The sequence below is a fragment of the Opisthorchis viverrini genome, assembly GCF_000715545.1.
Source record: "Opisthorchis viverrini unplaced genomic scaffold opera_v5_162, whole genome shotgun sequence".
In the NCBI taxonomy this organism is placed as follows: domain Eukaryota; kingdom Metazoa; phylum Platyhelminthes; class Trematoda; order Opisthorchiida; family Opisthorchiidae; genus Opisthorchis; species Opisthorchis viverrini.
This window is the reverse complement of record NW_008751818.1, coordinates 187,185-203,800: the sequence shown is the minus strand read 5'-3', so window position 1 is coordinate 203,800 and position 16,616 is coordinate 187,185. Positions and strand designations below refer to the sequence as shown.

The 16,616-nt window shown below is 44.5% G+C and overlaps 2 protein-coding genes across 2 annotated transcripts in view; one reads left to right on the top strand and one right to left on the bottom strand.

The window, feature by feature from the left end:
* The window catches only part of T265_07190 (hypothetical protein), a gene marked incomplete at both ends in the record, with an annotated part of 52,445 nt that overhangs the window by 21,900 nt on the left and 13,929 nt on the right, over positions 1-16,616 (bottom strand). The gene's annotated exons all lie outside the window — the stretch shown is intronic.
* T265_07191 (hypothetical protein) overlaps positions 2,391-16,616 on the top strand; it is a gene marked incomplete at both ends in the record, with an annotated part of 36,052 nt that continues 21,826 nt past the window's right edge. Inside the window, one exon of the mRNA XM_009172647.1 lies at positions 2,391-3,456. Coding sequence (XP_009170911.1) covers positions 2,453-3,456 — 1,004 coding nt within the window. The remainder of the gene's footprint in view (positions 3,457-16,616) is intronic.

Here is a 16,616-nt window from a genome sequence, read left to right as displayed (position 1 = left end):
CCCCGGTGGCTTTTCTTTCTCCCCCCCCCCCCCCGATTTACCTAGGTGTATATGCGTTTCCGAGCGCTCTTCGCTGATTGGACGAGGTGTTCTTGATGTGCTTGTCTCTCAGTCAGCATTGTGTTTCTGCACTCAATGAGTAGTTCCTGGCATTTGTTGTAGAGCATCAGGTCTCACATGTGCTGGTCGCCATGTCTTCATTGTTTTCCTTATGAGTCTGACCGGCTCTGGCGACATCTATGGAGCTGGACATGGTGTATGCGCTGGGATTCTGTGAAGGTGTTGTTGAATAAGGGTTTTCGGGTTTCTAACAAGATACCTTCCGAACTGTGTGATCCCTCGGCTTCCTAATTCATTCCTTTTACACTTTCTGGCATGATCTCACTGACAGCTTTCCAGCTAATTGGAAATGCACTTTTAGGCATGCATTGGCCGATTCGGGTTCCAGCAGCTTCCACCGATTGAGTTGAGGTGACAAACACCAGGTCTAGTATTCATACATGATCGTTGCCCCGAGCAACGTATCAGTGGTTCAACCACATTTTGCAGTAGTGCTTTCTCAACCACCTACCCTATAAACGGAACTACTGGAGACGTTGGTGAACCCTGTCAAACGAAGGATGACCAGCCTACGAGCTGAAATCAGCCGAATTCACCGACCATATCGGCCCACCAGGTTCATCCGTCTCGGACCTGTCTTACAGGCATTTCTTCAATTCAGATTTCGTCCTTCAAGTGAATCCAGTCTGTGCTGAAAGTCAAGAAGCACTGTAAGGCCATTTTATCCTTATTAGGATTCATTAGTAGTATGCATCTCACAAAACTCAAGGGAGCTAATGAACCCCGGCCTCTGCTAATATTTCGAACGCCTGACCGTTCGGTCACAAGCGGTTGATCAGCAGCGTGACTAACTCGCACTTAGACGGGATCTAGCATCACTAATCCTTCAATCACGTGCTAGTCTTGGTGCACAGGACATTTACCTAGACTAGACTCACGTGAAAGTAAACTTAGCGATCTCTTCTTGGATCCAGTGTCATTCCTTACGAAGTTCTCAGCAAACTGCACGAGATAACAAGAAACAGGACGTTCAATATAGTCACTATTTCATCTTCTGTAAAACTAAGGAGACAAATAGGCCGATAAGACAGATTACAATTGTTCGCAGTGTGCTGCCCATAAAATACTTCTGAAATTTTAATGGACAGGTGCCTAACCATATGAGTCGCTCGTCTGCTCCGAAAGGAAATCTAACCCTTGTATGTTTTAAAGTCTGGTTTATTTCGACCTCAGGGCTGAACGTATCTGGATATTCAGGCTCAAGAGAAGCCTAAATGGATCAGACAGGAGATCCCTCCTAATGGAGTAAAACTGTAATAATCGCACTGTTGTTGCGTCACTTTATTTAATTTTATAACCAAGCACAAGGATTTCATCCCATCGAGGGAGAAGTGAACATACATACATTGAAAAGTACTTCCGGGTCTTATTCCGCTCCCGGATTTCCAAATAGTTTTGTCTTTTTTTATCAATATTCCATATTTCGCCTTGAGCGCCACCACCAACATCCGGTCGCTGTTTAGATGGCGATCCTCAGATGTTTCTACCGTGCGGGTCAAGAGCATGGTCTTAACCTCCCAGCAGCTCTTGGTGATTCTTCCGTAAATCCAACATTATATGGAATAGTATCCCAACCTTGGATTCTGCTGCATCCAGCTGCTATCCCACTCCAGAGCCTTAGTTTCGTCTTAGTTTCGCCAACAAGGAACAAACAGCTATATCGCGAATAAGCAAGTGCAAAAGTGACAAGGGTCTCCACGCTATTTAATGGGGATTTTTGCATTGATCCAGGCTGTCTGATTGGCGTTTGGGAAACACTCATCATTGTGGACTGTCGGTAGTACTTGTGCGAAACGCCTGAACACTTGTCGGCCGTTGCTGAATAGATTGATCGATTGACTGACCTGGATGCTTGCCAGCTTCCCTAGTGAGTTTTCTGGTGGGGCTTGGGGGTCTCAGTAGGTTTCGGGCATTCTGGCATTATTTTCAGGAATCAGATCTTTCTGACAAATCCCTTTTACTTGTGGTCCAGGTAACGTGATTGTACTGACAAGCAGTAAAGAAAGGTGATTCATTCCCTGGTCACTGGCAAAAATCTATACAGTATAACACAATTATCGTGGAACACATCATCATGCAGCCCTTAAGGCCTGATTATTCGGAATCCAATCGAACGGGTACCACTTCAGGTTGGAACTTATCGGCACGTCTATCAGACTAAACGTGGCATTAGCTTGCACTCACAACAAAAATAAGTGCATGTGTAATCGATCAGCGTGAACTGTATGGAATTCACACGTAATGCACCTTTTAATCTATGGTTGAGTAATGAAAACCAACGGGCGAATCTGGAAGCCAGTCAACGGAACCGTCACAGCAGTTCACCCTCGGGATGAGTAAAATTGACGAACTCATTACCGTTTGTTGTCTAGTATTGTTCGGTATCGTGACCCTAAAAACGAATCACGTGACGGCGCTGATACCAGAGCAATGTGCACATAATGTGAGCCAACCTTTTTCAACCTGCTGTCCCACCGATCCATTCAATCATCTGGTCTGTGGGGGTCCAGAACGTGGATCTTGTCAACATCTCACTATCCACAGAGAGTATGTACCAAGGGTGTTCCTAATGGATGATCGAATGTTTTGGCCAACACGGTTCTTCGACCACTTGTGTCACTGCAAGGATAACTTCTACGGTGTAGCTTGTGAGCAATGCTGGTTTGGCTGGACTGGACCGCACTGTGACCAGAGAGAAATCAGAATACGGCGTAACATTCGATCTCTGTCGGAAGATGAACTCGAACTATTCAAAGATGTCATGTATCGTAGTCAGACGTGGCCATCTGGTTTTTGGGTACTGGACGAAGCAACAAACAACCGATCTGATCCATTATTCAAGCCGCGATTTAAATCAGCCAGTGTGCAATATTGGGCAGCATTCATACATCGATATGGCGCACGGCCCACTTTGTACGAGACAGAAGAAGAGTGCTCACGTTTCGGGATTTTGAATTTTAGTCATGATGGTGTGACGTTCCCAACGTGGCATCGGTACTTTCAGCTGATATGGGAACGAATGTTGAGCAAAATTGCACTTGAGGTTCATGGTATACACAACTTTGCAGTGCCCTATTGGGATGTGATTGGCCTTGAAAAATGTGATATCTGTAATGATGAATACGTTGGAGGACCAGGACACACCGACCGGTATGGCGTTCATCTGTCCGCGAACTCAGCGTTTACCGGGTTCAAAGAATATTGCTTGGAGCCTGAAGGAGATGAGGTGTGTTTTGGTTGTCAGGGCACAAAACCCACTACAACAATCACGAGACAATTCTTGACCAATGCGTTTCCGAATCAAGAGGATCTCTATTTCACATTGAACTTGAAAGAGTAAGTACACTTTTTATGCAGTGTGTGTGGGATTGATTGCAGCATAAATCGTAGTTGTTCAGCGGTACAGTACGCGATTGTAGCAGTTGTATCACACTGGCTTAGGCCTCATATATGCAGAGTTTCCTGTTCTCGTATGTAATCAGCTAACGCAAAGAGGGTGTATTTGTTCATATTGATCAAATGAAATTCCGTGTAAAGGTAGACGAACACGCCTCAATGCACTGGAAGCGCTCCGTTATACCACACATATCAGGCCTCCTCTCTGCTTAGAGCACTAGAGCTTGAAATGTCCATTCCACTGCCCGGATGGCTATCAAAAACTTTGCAATTAAGTGTACACACTTCGGGAAATGTCACCACACAAACCGAGGGAGTATGAAGCACTCATCAAATCTAAAAAAGTGCACATCTAAGTACTAAGTGCCCTTGTTTCAGAAGGGTCTGATAGGCAGTCACTGGATGCGTCTCGGGCTTATCCACGAGAAAACTGCTGAACTTAAACACTCGATGGGGTTTCTTCCAGTCATTAGCATAATTTTTGGCACACAGGCGGCCTGGTTACTCAGTTATGATCGAATGGCGCGGAACTCAAAGTAGGCTTCTAGTAAATATCAATGCTATAATAGGTGTAGTATGAATCCGAATTCATTCATTCCTTGTTGCAGTAAAGATTAGAAAGCAGTCAGTGTTTTTTATAGCGGGCAAACGACCGGACGTCTGTTGAGGCTTGATCAGCAGATTTAGTCGCTGTGGTAACTACCGTCTCTCAGGCTCAAGGTATAGCGACAGCACACATGGTACACTCATGCCCATTCGTACTCCGGTGACTGAGCTCTCGCATCAAATGTGAAGCTGTCTCAACTCTCGCTTAATAAAAAATAGAAACTACCCGGCTTCCTTCAGGTAGCTAAAAAACCAAATTCACTGCGTGACTTTTTTTCCATTTTTCGTTGTTGCTGGGGCAGTTTTTAGATCAGACTTCTTATCGGAGTTACGAAGGCTAAAAACACAAGGAATTAGCCGAAATAACTTACGCGCATAGGAGACCGAAAAACAGACCAGAGTGCATGACTCTAATGTGGGCAAGCAAGTGTGCTGAAGAAGCAATATTTTGTTCACAGTTCAAAACATTTGGTCTATGACAGTCGTACTGATAGAAGGTATGTCACGGGATACTAACACCTCCATTGCAGAAATAGGGTAGTCCTAAGGGAGTCGCTTATCGCGGTCCCAGGATATTTTCCATTGAATTGATGATCAAAATGCTGACCTCGGAAAAGGGGACAACGTGGCCTTATTGTTCCATTTTTCAGAAATCGGAGAATGAAAACACTGTTTGCACTGGGTAACTGGTCCCCCTTACGCCTTGACAAGCTTTGCTCTGCTGTCAACTCCGGTATACATTCTTGTGACTACATAATGAGCTTAGCAACTAAACTTTCCCTAAAAGGTTTGCCACGTAGCTTGCACGCAATACAGTAAATCACAAGAATTCTTTGATGTGAGCTCAACGGTGATTGTCTAGCTTTTGAATCAATGCTAAAAAGATTTCAAAGTAATGTGTACTCATGAGCTCGAGTAAAGTCCAACAGTAAGGGTGATGATGGGGTAACTGAATTTCCCAGGTCCCAACAAGCTCATTTTAAGAAACATGAGAGCTTTCTTTCGGTCCAAAGAGAAATGAAAATCGTCTAGCTTAGTAGACGGAACATTATGGAACCCGGCTTAACTTACAAAAGACCGTCAAAGGTTGACAGCTCAAAGTTGGCATTATAGTTGAAAAATGATGAACCCGCCGGGTTTCACACGCTGTTTCCTGAAGTCACATTCGCAAACCATGTGAGTATCTGTTTACACACATTTTAATCGCACTGTTAAGCGCAGTACGTGGAGTATTCTAGCCTCAACCCAAACATCTCATGAATCTACGCAGGTCTAGTATGCTCTACGGAAGTTCAGTACACGCAAACCATACTTGTTCACGTGGCGATCTTAAATGATAACTCCACTTTCGCTCCGGTAGTCAAATAGGCCCACATTTTAGGATAAAATCCATTAAATCATTCCGATAATCTAGGAATGGGAAAACGCCAAAATGTTGACAATTCAGGCAAGTTCCATCTAGTCCGCCATTCCTACTCCGTTAGTTGGTATAAATGTGTACGAGGCGAAAGATCATCCCTCCAATGCTGAGCATCTTTTGACTACGAGGGATGTGATAACTGACCAGTTTGTCAGAAAACTCAGCTTCATTACTTGTCGTAGATAATATTCTTCGTATGATATTACACCTGAGGACGAATAATAAACCGGCTGGGGAGAAGATGTAAGACATGCAACAACCAACCTACTTTAGGACCATCAGTTGAATCATTTAAAAAGGTTTCACGGAACATTAGGGAATTCAGGTCCCTAGTAAGCGCCTATGTTCGTTGTTTACTGTGCGAGACTTTCAAACGGCAGGATAATATATAATCCACACATAGGATATTTCATATGAAATCTAATGTTTGGCTTAAGCTTGATTCCTCTCTCGCATAAAACTAGGGATCTGGCCCATCTCTTTGGTGCATCGTGGGCGTCCGTCTATTGGTTACGCCTTCACTGAACCTGCCAGACTACGCGATACGGAGAAGACAGAGAACTCGGGACACGGCTGTATTGTCAGGACAAAACATAGAGAGCTTCTGCGTAAATATATGGGATGGCTACAGGGCCAAATATGGTCGTTCACTTGTTCGTTCTGTACAGCCAATGGCGGTGTTCCGGTCGTGAACACTTTCAGCCCCACTCCACTGGTCTCACGTTGCTACGCCGTGTTTGGTGAGCTCTGCCAACGCACCTGCTTTCCGGACGTGTCGTACTGATGGTGACCTTGGGGATACGTCACTCTCTGCACATGTACTTTTTCCATGTCTGGGCGCGTCCTGATGCTCTTCGACTAGGGTCTGACCAGAAAAGGCCAATCTGGCCAAATCTCACGGCCATTTCCTTTCCGAAGGAGGGACCAGCCCACATGTAGGAATGTGTTACCAGGTTTTCTTGCTTGTGAAGGGCGAGAAAGATCTTTGATGACTGTCCGCAGAAGATTCGTGCCGGCACTCGTATGTCGTTCAATTTAGATACATGCTAGATATCAACCGAACACGCCATTCAGTTTTCAGCATCTGTAACACGCAATCATTGTATGATGCAACAGGAACCATGAATCTGAAGGGAAATGACTAGTTACTACTATGAAAAGACAGTAAAAGTTATAAAGTTGATGTATTCAACTTGAAATACCGAGTAATCATTGAACGAATCTATGGAGGTTGAAATCATGATCTAATTTTTGTACGGTTTTCAGCAAAAATTTCAAATCGAATTAACTGACCGCAAAAATTACCTTTAGTCCAGAAAATTTTGTGTCGGCTTTGCAGACTATCTAGAAATGTTTCTCTCATGACGGCTGTGAGTGGGGGTGTACTTCTCAGTAAAATGTTTCATGACTATTTTCGAGAAATATAGTCATTTGCGAATCAGTTTGGTTTTCACGAGAGACTCAACTGAATCTCTCGTTTATGGTATTCTACAACTGGATGTGCTGCACACAGGCCACCTCATGTTTTGATTGACACGATATTCGATATTCATAAAGGAAACTACTCATTATCTTGGTCAATGCAGCCCGAATGTGTATGATTCCGGATGGAAGCCAACCAAAGCAGTTGAACAAAATTCATGGGCACATATGGAACAATCGGAAGCAGTAGATGTTAGAAAAGGTGGTAGTGCGCTGTTCTAACATTGTTTGGATTGCCATGTTCCATGATGGATTATTTAAGTGGACTTTTTGAATAACGTTATTCTGAAAAGTCCAAAAGCACAAAGCTATGAACCGTTATAGCAACTTCGTTGACTGGTTTCACAGTCTATGGGCTTTGTGAACTCGAAAGTCGTTCAAACCGAATAGATATAACCTTCCTTAGAGAAAAATGCAACCCCAAGCGTTGTCAGACAGATTAACCATGTTGTAAAGACACGCTTGTCCGTCGACACCAGAGTGATTCTATACTATACGTTACTATCACCTTCAATCCATCATAATCGGACCAACCCACCAAATTGATTCTGTTAATGTGTGAGTGTATTGTGGTGCTCGCTCTGTCCTTCGATGAGGGCTTGCGGAGCTGATCTTGTGGCTGAATTTCAGCTGTCACAACAGATCATCGGCACATCGTAGCCGGCCAACAACATAGCTGGGGCACAAGACGTGAATAGTCAATTACGCCGAATAATTTGACCAAAACGGATGAGGCATTCTATCTAATAGTGTGCACTGGTATTGAAGAGGGACGAGATAACACTTCAGAAGTCAACCGACAGCAAAAACCATTCCACATAGGTTCCGATGTAGTCACGCCATGAGACGACTGGCCGGTGACGAGCTGGTCCCTAGCCCATGCAGTAATTCAGGGGTGCGGACAGCACTGGCCTCCTCCCTCACCGTAAACTTGGTAAATTTCATACGGTCATTTGGGTGCTGGCAAAACCGCACCTCAAAAGCCGCACTTTACGCGCTTCGACAAGATCCGAGCTTTCAGTACGTCACCCAATCCGTGCCTTAGTTTGCTTCATGTTCGTGCTCGCGTACGCATCTGCGCGCGACGCACCATCGCGTGAACTCAATGAATGCTGCTCTCCGAGTGTATGGGTGACGCATTTGTTGTTGGGTTACAACAATGAACTGATGGGAGTGCCCTAAAAGATACGCGTTATGCTAGATGAGTTGAGGTCTGCCAGCGGTCAAATGGACATCAGTGCTCATGGTACGTCCCACCCACCTACTCTAGTCGAATAGCTAGGTTACCTACAGGAAATGCCTGACCTCGACTGTCCACTGGCTGGATGACCATGGCCGCTGACTGCTGATCACGGTACCCCTCAAGCTACTTTGACCCACAGTAGCTGGTTAGGAGACGAAATGGGAGCTCTACTGATGAAGATTGTGATAACCTATTTTGGTACGGCGAAATGTACTCATTTACAAATGGGGTCACTTAGTGGCGCTCGACTTAACCTCTCGTTCACGATATTCTCACAATTGAATGTGCTGCAAAAAGAGCTTGTGTCTCAGTTGGTACGACATTCGAGTTGCACTCTTAGTAGAACACGCTACTTACAAGACTGCGTCTTGCTTCTCTTAGGTTCCATCAGGTCGGGCAGTTTCCGAATCCCCATAAGCCCCACGTCTCTCGTTAAGAACAACGTACTTTGCAAATAGGCGTACTTCGTTAACTGCGTGTAATTTGGAGTTCAAGTAGAACACCAGGTCTACTAGAGGTCCACCAGGTAAACTGGAGCACTATGCCTACCTGGTGAGCTCCCAGAATGGCCTCTTCGGACTGTCGAAGAATTTCAATAACCTCATGAATAATGTTGTCGGTCGAGGTGACGATCAGCACCGAAGATATCTGTTTACTGAGTCGTAGTTTGTGTGGCACTTAAAAAAGTTCTTCTTATGTAAGAAAGAGGAATGTAATTCTTTTGACAATGAATAGTCATCTTTTTAGTCATCCTTTTGCCACCTGTTTTAAAAAAAAAACACATTTTCTTCGGAAACGTTTGGTAATAATCGGTAGGTTTTTCATCTGATCGAAGTATATTTGTCGTTTTATGGTGGTCGTTGGCTTGTTCGCTGAGCTGGGCAATTTGATTGCAAACGATACCTGAGCTACCAACATTTTCCTCTATTGTCGTTTTATGTTCTCTTGTCGCTGTTATTTGGACGTACCTCCTTCTGAAATGGCGAGCTAATTTTGGTTAGTGCGCATTAAAGAGTGAACTTACTGGACTCGTGTTTCGCTCCTGTTAATTGTTCACAGTCATAACCTGTCACTCAGCTCGGTCAGCTTTGTTTGAATCGGCTCAACAGCTAGCACGTTGTGACAAATCAAATTCTGTATGAATGTTTACATACACCGATTGGTGCTGGGTGTTCCTGTGCTATAACGACCTACTAAGTTCCCTCAGATCAGGGCGGCATTCTCGTAAGGGCCAAGGGATTTTGCCATGCGGCTATTGGGGAAACCAACGAGAATAATTAAAACCTGACACCTGAAAAAATGACGGATATTCTATCTGCAATGGTCTGTTCAACAGAACTTCTCTACACATATCTTGGTGTATTTTCGCCGAACTTATTAAAAGTGACAGTGTATTCAATGGACAAATTTTCTTGGTTAGAAATGAGGTCTCTCTCTCAAAAAGAAAGACTTGGAAGCAGACTACTTAATAGTTATTAATCAGGTCAGTTTTTAGCTTCATTGAAATCTGAAAAATACATGTAGTTGTTCCTTTGCAGATTAGTATCGGCCAAATAAAGCTGTAGGCTAGTGTGGATGGTGCTCATGTATTTACAAGGCTATTGTTTTCTCACAACTGCTTGTACCTCAAATTCGAAATGTTGATAACAAAACCAACGTTCCTATTGACGATTTATTTCTTCTCATATAACTTATTAACAGCACTTACCTAAGTAAACAGTACTATTTATCCCTTGTCTAACAGCTCTGTGTCGCAACGTTCTTTGGAATACGGCCGTGGACCGGTTCACACCAATCGCAAGAATATTGTATAACCCAGTGTGTATTACAGTGAAACTAGTGCGAACCTCTTTGAAGCCCTTTTGAAAAGTCCAGCTTTGGTGTGTGGACGATGCATAGTCACGTAGCTATAAAGTGAAACAATAGCTTGAATAACCATATGGTCTAGACGAAATATTCCGAGGCAAGAGAGCCCGGGAACTGCGAATTCCTAATAAACCATATCGATCGGTGTACTCATCGACAGGGAACAACTAGTCAGTCTTTTGAGGTCTCCTGACCCATTTAATGCTATTTACTAAGAAGATACTAAGATAAGAGCGTTACTACTAAAGTACTGCCATATTGGCAACCTCTAATTAGGAACCACTCAGGAAGGATAACTTCAAACAATGGTTTTGCAATTCCAGGTTTGAAAGAGATGGGATCTCTTAGAGAAAGAATGAATCTAAGAGTAGTCTGGTCTATTTAATAATAGACTGAACCAAGCTCTTCCTAAATGTGATCCTTCTGATAAAAGAATCAACATTGGTTTCCGTAGGTTCCTAGACCAAATGCCTTGCCCATTCGGCTGTTTCGTTCAGATTCATCGTTACCCACCAAAGGACATACCTTAGCGATTCAACATTATGTACTTTACCATAGGTTATAGTGTATGAAGGAGGAACATCCTTATGCACCGTAGACGTCTTCAGTGGGCTTGCATATAGCTGGGTCCATGGCGGTTGATGATTTGCCACAATCTATACGGATGTCACCAAAGAAGACTATCTAACACCGTTTCTGTGAGTACACAGCAGTACGGGTTCGAACTGCTTATTGAAATCATGGACTATTCCTACCGATCACAGACCATATTGGGTGTACTGTTAATAACACCCCTAGAGGTCGCAACGATCCTGCAAAATAGTGGTCATCGAGCTACTTGCAGCTCTAACCGGTAGGACGATACTACAGTTCTTACTTGAACTGGTCAATTACTGTAATAATTTCGTACCTAACATGCGTGGATTTCGAGCACCTTTAAAGAAGGAAGACAGAACAACAAAAGCAGTTGGTATTTGCGACCATCTTGTCCGTTGATATTAGTGATCATCAAACAGATTCCAACTGCTCATTTTCTACTAATCCGCTACAACCAAAATATCACTGTCCAGTTGAAGCAGACGTCTTGACCAAGGTATAGGTGTTGTTCTCCTTCACAAACGTGCCACTTTCATACAAAGAACATCTGTGATGCACCTCATACCTTTAATGTGGCGGAAGATATTGCCAAATAGGAATATGGGGTCTTGCCGTTGTTTGTGCAGTCCAACATTTCGTAAAATGCATCCCAATCGTCACTTCATATTACTGACATCATTTGCATGGAATATCACATCGGAAGGCAATCGCTAAAAGATATGCTCAGTATCGCTCAGACAGTGAGCGATACATTAAAAGCATGCTGGCTATAGCCGTATCATAACTACAAACGCTCCGACTGCATTGGAACTCTGGCCAGAAACAAGTGGTTCCTGGACATGCCTTCACAATGGCGTCACAAGCCACTTTAAGGGGCGGTATTATTTGTTCACTGTTGATGCATCCTCCACATGGCTGGAAATCATTCCCGTAACTACTATCGGTGGCCTCAGTAATCTATTTGACGGCTCGAAACTCCTCAGTTCCTAATGCCTGATAATCGGGAACAATTCACTCCCATTATTTTTCTAACCCATCGCGATTCCGTAAACATGAACGCTCTTGCACACCTGTCTACCAGACACAGTCTAATGGACAAGTAGTGTTTTGTTGATGCTTTTAAAAAAGCCCTGTTGAAGATGCAAGGTGAAGAAAATGCTACGCAAATGTTCGATTTCTTTATACGGAATGATAGATACGCATCTAACAATGATGCACCGCTATCAGGCAACCTGCTGAACCGTTTCTGAGCAGAAGGAACACACCTGGATGAAACGTTGACACGCGTAAAACATTATACAAAGCCAAGTAAAGCATTCATCTAGTAAACAGTTAACAACAGAATTTTCAAGTCGGGAGATTCGAAGCACCTTATTAGGTCCACTGGACAGAGAAAGCAGCGGCCGTCAAGAACCGTTATCGGCCGATTTGGAACAGACTCTGAATTGCATACAGATTATGCTAACGGTGTCTATCACCTGCCTTTTGGTCTGTTACTCGATATGTTCATACTATGAATTCTGGAGTTTCCACCTGCAGAAGGGGAATCCATCTTGGACTATCATGATCCTTCCAAAAGCAGACACTCAGACGCACACGACCATCTATCCAACCATCGAATGCCATAATTGGATTCAAGTCACATGCTCTCTAATACTGTCTTGACGGAGGAAGGTAACGGGGTACGGACAAACACCAATAACCGACATGTGGCCTTCAGACTTTATATCATTGATTGTTTTGTCTTCGCAGTCAGCGGTCCAGTCAACCAACCACAGTTCGTGGCACATGCACGCAAGTTCCGATGGGATATGCCAAGAGGCTCATCCAACTTCTCACACAAGTCAACCATCTAATACTTCCACGAAGAATGAACCTACGTTCTAGGCCCTCGCCTAAATGCGAGCTGGTCCCGCGGTTGGTGCGCATAGGACTCTACATGGCCGCAGATGCCGTAGATACTTTCACGCTATTCGTCGATTGTCAGTTTGGATAGAGTGAACAATATTCAGGACTCCGGTAACACGCAGTCACATGGGTTGGTGGACGGATTGTGGCTATAGGGCCTAGGTGCACCGGTGCGTCTGAGTCAGACGATTCGAAGTACCAATGATGAGTCATGATGACGGGTGGGCGCAGGGGGACACATTTAGCGAAACATATGCAGGCTTGCCAACCGACGGTCTATTTACTAGTGTTCTTTGAAAGGCTTCAAGCCCAGTCAGGATGTGGCGGTTGTCAGCCCGCTGTCACCATGGCAATGGAAGGACGGAAACTTTCCGCTCGCAGCGCAGACGACCCCGGGGCCTTCAGTCAAGCCCTGGTGTCGACTGCAGACCCAGGATAAAGCGTCAGTAGCACATCGACCAACATATGTATATTGGTGCAATCATTTCATAAACACGTGACACGATCCTTCTCAAAATCACAAGACTGTATATTTCATACAACGACTTTCTTCTCTGAATATTCGGTTATCCGAAACCGTACACTTCCTACTGCCTTACTGGCTATTTTGTATTGCTCGCATGTCGTCTTCAGCGAGAAGAGGACTGCATCACTATCAGCCGGTGCATTCGGTTATTATCAGCGTCTGTAACCTGCCCTTAGATTCCTAGTTGGCTCTTTAATTGAAAGTCGTACGAAAGCCTGTACGATTCTCGGCGAGATCACACAATGCCGTCTGACTGGCGATGAACAGGCTTTACAGCGCAGCCGGGTAGGTGTTTGTTCACAGGGCAAATGGCGTTCCAGTGTCACCAGAAATGAACCAGGAAGATAGCAAATCCTAGCAACCAGCCGTCTCAGCTCAGATCGGGTTATTTACAGAAGTACACAATTACCACGACCTTATTTTGCAACTCGATACCAAGCCGAACATAACTGCCATGTCTCGGCCATATTAAATAACAATCGATCAAACTTCATATCGTCCAACGACTCGTGTTGTTCGGAATGCCAGTAAAGATCAGCAACCACCATTGGAAGAAATCATATGTAAGTTCCTGTCGTCTCCCTCGTCTGCACGCGACATAAGTTACGTAGTAAATTTGAACGTTAATTTATTGGCTATAAACTGGACTGAAAAACTGAACTTGTGGATTGCGACATCTGTTTGTGATGCGACAAATGACGGCAATTCCCCACGGATTCCTGCTGACTTCAATGCAGGCGATCTAGCCTCTCAAAATGCCACTCAGTCCTTTTTACTTGCACCACACAACACTTTCGTAGCCGGTCAAACGCTACAAACCCACTATCTGAGGATGACTTTGGAAGGGATGGATCGATGTATTGACAGTCAAGCTCATTTGTTTCCAGCTTGGAGTAAAACCGTGTGATTTGATTTATTCTGTTTGAGCTGTCCCATAAACACTTTAGGAAAGGCGGATAGTTTCATAAGAAGATATGAAGCTTTGTCAGCGGGTTTACACCACGCTCTAGAGACACACTAGTACCCTCTCCAAGTACTCGGTGACCGCGGTGGAAGGGGTTTTTCAAAATCCAATTTCTCGGATGGTTGTCTTCAGCTAGAGATACACACAAAGGCAACAAACACCTTCCTTTCGGCGTTAAACGTGCTCCAAACAAAATGCTTTGGGGTTCGCGCTTTGCAATGCCGTAGTTAGTTTATATAACTGCAGTGAGCACCACAGTAAACGATTATGTGGGATACCTCATGGATGTCTTCCGTCGAATCAGAAAGTTCGGATTCAACCTGTACACAGGAAAATCTTCTTTATGATGCAGTGTCCATCACTGAGGTTTTATCACCCATAGAAAGCGACGACAACTGGTATATCCGCTGATTCGCCAGTCTGTTGTATCTGACTGCTGACCCGCTCCAGTGTCTAATGCCGGAAAAAAACTCACAGGAGGGGACACAACAGGTATGTTCCGAACAAGCGCGTTCGAGTGCGAAAGTACGATGAACTCAAGCTATTTATTAGAGGGACACTGTCTGAACTTGGTTCAATGCTGGCGCACGCGGTCTGGCTTGGTACGAGGCTGCGACGCACTGCATATTGCGGGGGCGTTGCCTGACCTTGATCAAGGCTGACTCACTCTGTCCAGGTTTGATACAAGGCTGTGAAGCGCTGCATAGTGAGGGGGCGTTGCCTGCCTGGTCAGCACCTAGCGAAGCTGAGGGTCTCAGCAGATTTTGGGCTTTCAGGAGTCTAATCATCCTGATAACAATCTAGTCCGGGGATGAATGCCATGAGGAGCATGCCAACCCCCCACCTCACCCGCAATCCGTCGTGGTTACAAAATTTCTCAGGCCTGGTGAATTAACAAAGTTATCTCATTCATCATTTCCATAGCACATTGTTCACTTTAATACAGTGCCTTCGTAAGACACATATTGGAACCTTGAAAAACAGCCTTTTCTCATAGTAAGCATGCATTCTTGTCTAATGTGTTGTTGACCCAATTCAACCGTGGCAACAAGCTTTTCAGAATATGGATTTGATGCAACTCTACAGTGCCCGTTTCAAAGCATTTCAAAAAAGGATGGTTGCCATGCCTCTCGCCAGGTGTCGTTAACAGAACAAAACTGCAGCCATATTGGGAAGAAACCGTTAGCTCTGATCTCCCATGTGAGGGACCTCCTCAGACACTTTGACTGTCACACAAACCAAAAAACCTGTTATGAATCTGCGGATCTCTAGAAGGCATCTCACTCCACGCTGTTAGTTAAATTCAACGCCATTCTGCTATGGTTTTGGGTTGCAATTTCAGCGCAACTTACAAACCAACATTTTTTCGGATCGCTTAATATCTTAGTAAAAAAATTAACAAGGAAAACGAAGACCCAGTTATTACACCACTTTCGACTGATTACGAAATCCAACAGTTTTTCAACTCCGTTCAACACCTCCAAGCAGCTATTGAAGAAATAGCTGCAGAAATCTTGCCTGATCATCTACAGCAGAACCTCAGTAGATACCTCTGAAATGGCTGGCTAGTGGAAGTAAAGAGTGAATGAAAACAGTCGTCTCATTGCAAAGATATTTTAACAATCGCGACTGTCGGTCACACCACGCGAGCTTCGGCATTCAGTATTGAAGCAGTTTAATGAAGAGGTCCTGGAATAAGCAGAATGAAAGTCATCGTTTGAGGTTAAAGCTGGGGTATTCAGCTGTAGCACACTTTCGGTGCCTAACTGCCATATCACCGGAAGGAAACATGGCGGCTGGGATGCTACCAGGCTGCCCAAGCCCAGACAGGAAGTTTCGAGAAGCAGAGGTTGGGTTCAAACCCCAGACTTTCCGGTCAGTACGCCCGCGCTCTACTTGCCTTCCATTTACACAAGCGTTGAAGAACATGTCAGTTTCTGCGAACACCGCGCAGTACAAGCCAGAGTGTTGTTTACGAAACCGCCATATGGAGAGATCTTCGGTTGAAAACACAATGCACTGTCACGCTCGTTCACTCCTGCAGACCACATTGATGTGGGGAGTTTTGTTGAGCTCGAGAATAATGGACACATAGATTAGTTGTGCAATACATCAGAATCGTAGTGCATAAAGTATGGGAAATTCAACTCGTACTATGTTAGTCCAGTGAGTACCCGATATGGTTACCTAACGGTACCATCACACATCCTACTGTAAATGCATACGCAAACCGCTGACACCGAGAACGTAGCTGTCCTCTTCCCATCAAGTCCCACATCACTCCCAGATGCGAATTTACTTACGTTTCAAGCCACAAATCCGTGGACTTATTATCAATGCTCCTTCTAGATCACTCTGCGAGTAACTCAGTTTCCGTCACGAAGAGACAGACTCTTACCGTGGTGTGACGGTTTGCGCACCTCAGCGATCCATTGAGCTATACTGGAGAGTGTTCCGCGACACTCACAGAGTCTCTCATACCAGGTTG